The 8,173-nt window shown below is 42.6% G+C and overlaps 1 protein-coding gene across 1 annotated transcript; it reads right to left on the bottom strand.

Moving 5' to 3' along the window:
* Window positions 1–2,967: 2,967 nt before the first annotated feature.
* LOC116372537 (NLR family CARD domain-containing protein 3-like) lies at window positions 2,968–5,392 on the bottom strand (the record flags this gene model as incomplete). The annotated part of the gene is made up of 2 exons (XM_031821360.1): window positions 2,968–4,779; window positions 5,158–5,392. Coding segments are annotated over 2 exons (2,031 nt in total), but the record flags the coding sequence as incomplete, so codon positions are not given.
* Between the last annotated feature and the right edge of the window lie 2,781 nt (window positions 5,393–8,173).

Raw genomic sequence — 8,173 nt, 5'->3', positions numbered from 1 at the left:
GATATTTTAATACATATCTGTTTCACTGTTTAGAAATGAAAACACTTTATGTTTCCAGTCTCCCCATTAGAAGAAGACATAAGTCTCTGACCAATTTACTTATAGTGTATTAAAGTAAGTCAAAGGTTTTTGGTCGTAAACTCGTTGGTTGCATTTGCAGTTTGTTTTGGTTGTGTTTTTGGTTGTGTTTTGCCCGATAATAAAATGGTGGATGATGAGTGGAGTACTTTTCTGTCTAAGAGAGTAGATAACATGTTTCTAAACAATAATAAATTAATCCTGATGAAGCCATGATTAAGACAAATCATGAAAGTATCATGAATAATAATGAGTGAGAAAGTTACAGAGGCTACAACAAAACATACTAACCTCTCACCATTACCAATAACAGAGGCTACAACAAAACATGCTAACCTCTCACCATTACCAATAACAGAGGCTACAACAAAACATGCTAACCTCTCACCATTACCAATAACAGAGGCTACAACAAAACATGCTAACCTCTCACCATTACCAATAACAGAGACTACAACAAAACATGCTAGCCTCTCACCATTACCAATAACAGAGGCTACAACAAAACATGCTAACCTCTCACCATTACCAATAACAGAGGCTACAACAAAACATGCTGACCTCTCACCATTACCAATAACAGAGGCTACAACAAAACATGCTAACCTCTCACCATTACCAATAACAGAGACTACAACAAAACATGCTGACCTCTCACCATTACCAATAACAGAGGCTACAACAAAACATGCTAACCTCTCACCATTACCAATAACAGAGACTACAACAAAACATGCTAACCTCTCACCATTACCAATAACAGAGACTACAACAAAACATGCTAGCCTCTCACCATTACCAATAACAGAGGCTACAACAAAAACATGCTAACCTCTCACCATTACCAATAACAGAGACTACAACAAAACATGCTAACCTCTCACCATTACCAATAACAGAGGCTACAACAAAACATGCTAACCTCTCACCATTACCAATAACAGAAGCTACAACAAAACATGCTAACCTCTCACCATTACCAATAACAGAGGCTACAACAAAACATGCTAACCTCTCACCATTACCAATAACAGAGACTACAACAAAACATGCTAACCTCTCACCATTACCAATAACAGAGGCTACAACAAAACATGCTAACCTCTCACCATTACCAATAACAGAGACTACAACAAAACATGCTAACCTCTCACCATTACCAATAACAGAGGCTACAACAAAACATGCTAACCTCTCACCATTACCAATAACAGAGGGGATCTTTGAGCCTCTGTAACTTTCTCATTCATCATTATTCTCGATTCATTCCTGATTTTTTATCATCATAGTAGCATCCACATGAATGTAGAAGTGTTCAGAAACATCTTCTATTCTTTCTGACAATACAAGTGAAGTGACTCCAAAATGACAGGACATTATTCATCATTCAGTTTTTATTAGGAAAACATCCAAAACACAACCAAGACAAACTGGAAATAAATTCAACAAGTTATTAGAATCACAAGCTTGATGTAATCACTGCAGGCATGGAATATGGGACCAAATACTAAACGTATGACTACTTTAATACAATATAAGTGAATATAACTGAATAATTACGACTTTTCAAATGGGAGAACTACATACATAAAGTGCTTTCATATCTGATAATACTGACCTCAGAGTCTCCAGTTTACAGTGGGGATTCCCCAGTCCAGCAGAGAGCAGCTTCACTCCTGAATCCTTCAGGTTATTGTTACTCAGATCCAGCTCTCTCAGGTGTGAGGGGTTTGACTCCAGAGCTGAGACCAGAGAAGCACAGCCTTCCTCTGTGACTCCACAGCCTGACAGCCTGACAAAGAGATCATCATTACTTCACAAACACACTGTTAATTTAACAAGTAGAATGTACATGTAGAAGGACAATTAACCTTTAATTGTGATTGATATGTGAAATTAACATTGAATATCCAGTTAGTTAACCACAACACCCCTGTGGTGAAACGATTATTGCTGTGGAAGGTAATGAGCAACATATTGTGTCCAGTGTATGTGTGTCCTGTTGGTGTCCTATGTGTGTCCAGTGTGTGTGTGTCCTGTTGGTGTCCTATGTGTGTCCAGTGTGTGTGTGTCCTGTTGGTATCCTATGTGTGTCCAGTGTGTGTGTGTCCTGTTGGTGTCCTATGTGTGTCCAGTGTGTGTGTGTGTGTGTGTGTGTGTGTGTGTGTCCTGTTGGTGTCCTATGTGTGTTCAGTGTGTGTGTGTGTGTGTGTCCTGTTGGTGTCCTATGTGTGTCCAGTGTGTGTGTGTGTGTCCTGTTGGTGTCCTATGTGTGTTCAGTGTGTGTGTGTGTGTGTGTCCTGTTGGTGTAAAAGGACACACACAATGGCCAAACACAATGGACAGATACAGGACACACACACACACAGTCAGCATATAACTTTGTCCAAGTGGTGTTCAGAATGTTTGTCTTAACCAGCCTGATAAGTCAAACATGTCTGATATGAACATTGACATAAACCCTCTACATACTTGAGTTTCTCCAGTCTACAGTGTGGATCCTCCAGTCCAGCAGAGAGCAGTCTGACTCCTGAGTCTCCTGGGTGATTGTAGCTCAGGTCCAGCTCTCTCAGGTGTGAGGGGTTTGACCTCAGAGCTGAGACCAGAGAAGCACAGCCTTCCTCTGTGACTCCACAGCCTGACAGCCTGCAAAGAGATCATCATGACGTCACAAACACACTGCTAATTTAACACCAGTAGTGTAGAAGGACAATGGCAGATGCATTTGGTTTATTCTCTCAAACAACATATAGATTCATCTTCCGTCTCCTAGAATTGTATGGTCATATTGTTATACTAATGTGAACATCAATGCACTGTTTTTCAACATAAAATTATATACATAATTTTCTATAAACTGGATATTTCTTCCTGATGATTAGTTCTTATATGTCATTTTATTTACTCACAGAGCAGCTCTGGAGGCTTTGACCACTGGCAGCAGCCTCAGAAGACCTTCCTCTGATCTGGAGTATTTCTTCAGGTCAAACACATCCAGCTCCTTTTCTGAAGTCAGCAACACAAAGACCAGAGCTGACCACTGTGCAGGTGACAGGTTGGGTTTTGAGAGACTTCCTGAGCTCAGGTATCTTTGAATCTCCTCCACTAGAGAATGGTCATTCAGTTCATTCAGACAGTGGAACAGATTGATGCTCCTCTCTGGAGAGGGATTCTCCCTGATCTTCTTCTTGATGTACTTGACTGTTTCTTCATGGCTCTGTGAGCTGCTTCTTGACTTTGTCAGTAGACCTTGTAAGTGCTTCTGATTGGACTCCAGTGAGAGGCCCAGAAGGAAGCGGAGGAAAAGGTCCAGGTTTCCCGTCTCACTTTGTAAGACTTTATCCACAGCACTCTTGTAGAAAGTAACTTTACGCCTTTGTTTGATCCTCACAGAAAAGTTCCTGGACGTTGATTGAGGTTTGTCCATTAGATTCTCATTGTTGTTGATGAATGAGAGGAACACATATACAGCAGCCAGGAACTCCTGAATGCTCAGATGAACAAAGCAGTACACCTTGTCCTGGTACAGCCCACATTCCTCTTTAAAGAGCTGTGTGCACAATCCTGAGTACACTGAGGCTTCATTAACATCAATGCCAGACTCTTTCAGGTCTTCTTCATAGAAAATCAGATTGCCCTTCACAAGCTGTTGAAAAGCCAGTTTTCCCAGTGACAGAATGCTCTCTTTATTCCAGTGTGGACCTGTCTCTTCTTTCCCAAGATACTTTTCATTCTTCTGTTTGGTATGAAACACCACAAGGTGTGTGTACATCTCAGTCAGAGTCTTCGGCATCTCTTCTCTCTTATGTTTCAGCATGTGTTCAAGGACTGTTGCAGAAATCCAACAGAAGACTGGAATGTGGCACATGATGTGGAGACTCCTTGATGTCTTTATGTGTGAGATGATTCTGCTGGCCAGGTCCCCATCCCTGAATCTCTTCCTGATGTACTCCTCCTTCTGTGGGTCATTGAATCCTCGTACCTCTGTCACCTGGTCAACACACCCTGAAGGGATCTTATTGGCTGCTGCAGGTCGGGTAGTTATCCAGAGGAGAGCAGAGGGAAGCAGATTTCCCTTGATGAGATTTGTCAGCAGAACATCCACTGAGGTTGACTCTGTGACGTCCCAACAAATCTTGTTCTTCTGGAAGTCTAGGGGCAGTCGGCACTCATCCAGACCATCAAAGATGAACAGAACTTTGTACTTGTTGTAGTTGGAGATTCCTGATTGTTTGGTTTCCATTGAGAAGTGATTGAGAAGTTCAATGAAAGTGTGTTTGTCCTCTTTCATCAAATTCAGCTCCCGAAAAGGGAATGAAAACACAAATTGGACATCCTGATTTGCTTTTCCTTCAGCCCAGTCCAGAATGAACTTCTGCACAGAGACTGTTTTTCCAATGCCAGCGACTCCCTTTGTCAGCACAGTTCTGATACGTTTGTCTTGTCCAGTTAAGGGTTTGAAGATATCATTACATTTGATTGCAGTCTCTGGTCTTGCTTGTTTCCTGGTTGTTGTCTCAATCTGTCTCAGCTCATGTTCATTATTGACCTCTCCTGTTCCACCCTCTGTGATGTAGAGCTCTGTGTAGATCTTATTGAGAAGTGTTGGGTTTCCTTGTTTAGCGATCCCCTCAAATACACATTGAAACTTCTTCTTTAGATTAGATTTGAGTTCACGTTGGCAAATCACAGCAAGCTCATCTGAATGAAGAAATAACACCGAGGATATTAATATTACGTCTGTTTTAATGCCTACAGTATTGTAGGACTGTTATAAAGTTGTACATTATAATAATTTATTATCTTAACTGACTGTATAAATGTGTAAATGTTTTCATAATGCATTACAGACTGGTGTGACTGATTATATTATTATTGGTATTATTGATGGTATTATTAATGTTCTCTCTCTCTAAATTAATCATCACAACACATCCCTGCTGCTACTTGATGAGGTCACTAGGTGTTGTGTTAAGGCTGCTACAATATCATTGAGTTACACAGCTACTTTAGCTGTACTTTAGCTACAGCTTTTAAATGTTATAAAACACCATTCAACATGAGGCAGACAGATCTTACATTTCTCCAGTGTTTCAGCAAGCTCCTTCTGGTTCATTTTCCTCAGGACGTACAGTGTGATCTTCAGAGCCCCCTCTCTGGCACTGCTCTCCTGCTGCTCATCTTCAGCATCCACCACTTCCTTATCCTGCTTCTGACTCTCAAAGCCTTCTGGGAGTTCTGGACTAAGAATCCTCTTGAACATCTTCAGCTCGTTCTTCACAAATGTCATAATTTTCTCTTCAAGCAACTGAAATAAATAAAGTAAATAAGTTAAGCAAGAGAATAAATGCTTTCTCATCAACACATTAATGAATGATTGACAGATCAACTTTACTTGAGGTAAACAAAAACAAATGTACATAACAGGACCACATACACTGAATATGGAGGCCAGGTCTGTTTGATGACTCTGGGAAGACTGACCACTGAGAATCTCTGACTCTGATCTCCCCTGTTGGTTTCTGTGGACAAAACATGAGATTACATCTCCTCATCCAGGGAGTACACACACACACACACACACACACACACACACACACACACACACACACACACACACACACACACACACACACACACACACACACACACACACACACACACACACAGACACACACACACACACACACACAAACACACACACACACACACACACACACACACACGGAGGGAATGTTGTGTTTGTTTAATATTGTTTAGGAATATGGAAATGGACAAAAGGATGAGCCTATGGATTATGAAAACAACAACAATAAATGGGAAAATGGGAGAGGAGAAATGACTAGAGACTGTGTTGTTTAACCCACTGACCAGGACCCATGAGTTCTTCTTACCTTTGTTTAGTAGAAAAGTCTCCCTCTCTAAACTCTATAGGTTGACCCATAGACCGGTCACTCTTCATGGACACACAGCTGGGAACAGGGGAGGCTGGTCTCTCCTGCTTGATTGGTCTTCAACACAACAGAGACAAACATTACATCTCTCATCTACTCTGAGCTCAAATGGGGAAACAAGAGTTTCATTCCAAAAAGCTATTTATCCATTTTCAGAAATGTTCGTAAATTACCTTTTATTGTTTAAAGAAGTTATGTTTATGTTAAGTTATGTTTTCTTGCTAAATGAGGAGATGGCACGTGGGTACCTGCTTCTATAAACCAATGAGGAGATGACACGTGGGTACCTGCTTCTATAAACCCATGAGGAGATGGCACGTGGGTACCTGCTTCTATAAACCAATGAGGAGATGGCACGTGGGTACCTGCTTCTATAAACCAATGAGGAGATGGCACGTGGGTACCTGCTTCTATAAACCCATGAGGAGATGGCACGTGGGTACCTGCTTCTATAAACCCATGAGGAGATGGCACGTGGGTACCTGCTTCTATAAACCAATGAGGAGATGGCACGTGGGTACCTGCTTCTATAAACCCATGAGGAGATGGCACGTGGGTACCTGCTTCTATAAACCCATGAGGAGATGGCACGTGGGTACCTGCTTCTATAAACCCATGAGGAGATGACACGTGGGTACCTGCTTCTATAAACCAATGAGGAGATGGCACGTGGGTACCTGCTTCTATAAACCCATGAGGAGATGGCACGTGGGTACCTGCTTCTATAAACCCATGAGGAGATGGCACGTGGGTACCTGCTTCTATAAACCAATGAGGAGATGGCACGTGGGTACCTGCTTCTATAAACCAATGAGGAGATGGCACGTGGGTACCTGCTTCTATAAACCAATGAGGAGATGGCACGTGGGTACCTGCTTCTATAAACCCATGAGGAGATGGCACGTGGGTACCTGCTTCTATAAACCCATGAGGAGATGGCACGTGGGTACCTGCTTCTATAAACCAATGAGGAGATGGCACGTGGGTACCTGCTTCTATAAACCAATGAGGAGATGGCACGTGGGTACCTGCTTCTATAAACCCATGAGGAGATGCAACGTGGGTACCTGCTTCTATAAACCAATGAGGAGATGCAACGTGGGTACCTGCTTCTATAAACCAATGAGGAGATGACACGTGGGTACCTGCTTCTATAAACCAATGAGGAGATGGCACGTGGGTACCTGCTTCTATAAACCAATGAGGAGATGACACGTGGGTACCTGCTTCTATAAACCAATGAGGAGATGGCACGTGGGTACCTGCTTCTATAAACCAATGAGGAGATGGCACGTGGGTACCTGCTTCTATAAATCAATGAGGAGATGGCACGTGGGTACCTGCTTCTATAAACCAATGAGGAGATGACACGTGGGTACCTGCTTCTATAAACCCATGAGGAGATGACACGTGGGTACCTGCTTCTATAAACCAATGAGGAGATGGCACGTGGGTACCTGCTTCTATAAACCAATGAGGAGATGGCACGTGGGTACCTGCTTCTATAAACCAATGAGGAGATGGCACGTGGGTACCTGCTTCTATAAACCAATGAGGAGATGGCACGTGGGTACCTGCTTCTATAAACCAATGAGGAGATGGCACGTGGGTACCTGCTTCTATAAACCAATGAGGAGATGGCACGTGGGTACCTGCTTCTATAAACCAATGAGGAGATGGCACGTGGGTACCTGCTTCTATAAACCAATGAGGAGATGGCACGTGGGTACCTGCTTCTATAAACCAATGAGGAGATGGCACGTGGGTACCTGCTTCTATAAACCAATGAGGAGATGGCACGTGGGTACCTGCTTCTATAAACCAATGAGGAGATGGCACGTGGGTACCTGCTTCTATAAACCAATGAGGAGATGGCACGTGGGTACCTGCTTCTATAAACCAATGAGGAGATGGCACGTGGGTACCTGCTTCTATAAACCAATGAGGAGATGCAGCGCGAACTGCGTCACAAATAGAACTGACTTCTAGACGCTCGTTGACGCGAATAATGAGACTATAAGGAGAACCAGTACTGAGTAAATGTGCAGGGTACCAGGTAGTTGAGGTAATAATGAGACTATAAGGAGTACCAGTACTGAGTCAATGTGCAGGGTACCAGGTAGTTGAGGTAATAATGAGAC

The sequence above is a fragment of the Oncorhynchus kisutch genome, unplaced genomic scaffold (assembly GCF_002021735.2).
Source record: "Oncorhynchus kisutch isolate 150728-3 unplaced genomic scaffold, Okis_V2 scaffold3966, whole genome shotgun sequence".
In the NCBI taxonomy this organism is placed as follows: Eukaryota; Metazoa; Chordata; class Actinopteri; order Salmoniformes; family Salmonidae; genus Oncorhynchus; species Oncorhynchus kisutch.
The sequence above is the reverse complement of the archived record's forward strand: the minus strand, read 5'-3'. Positions and strand labels throughout refer to the sequence as shown.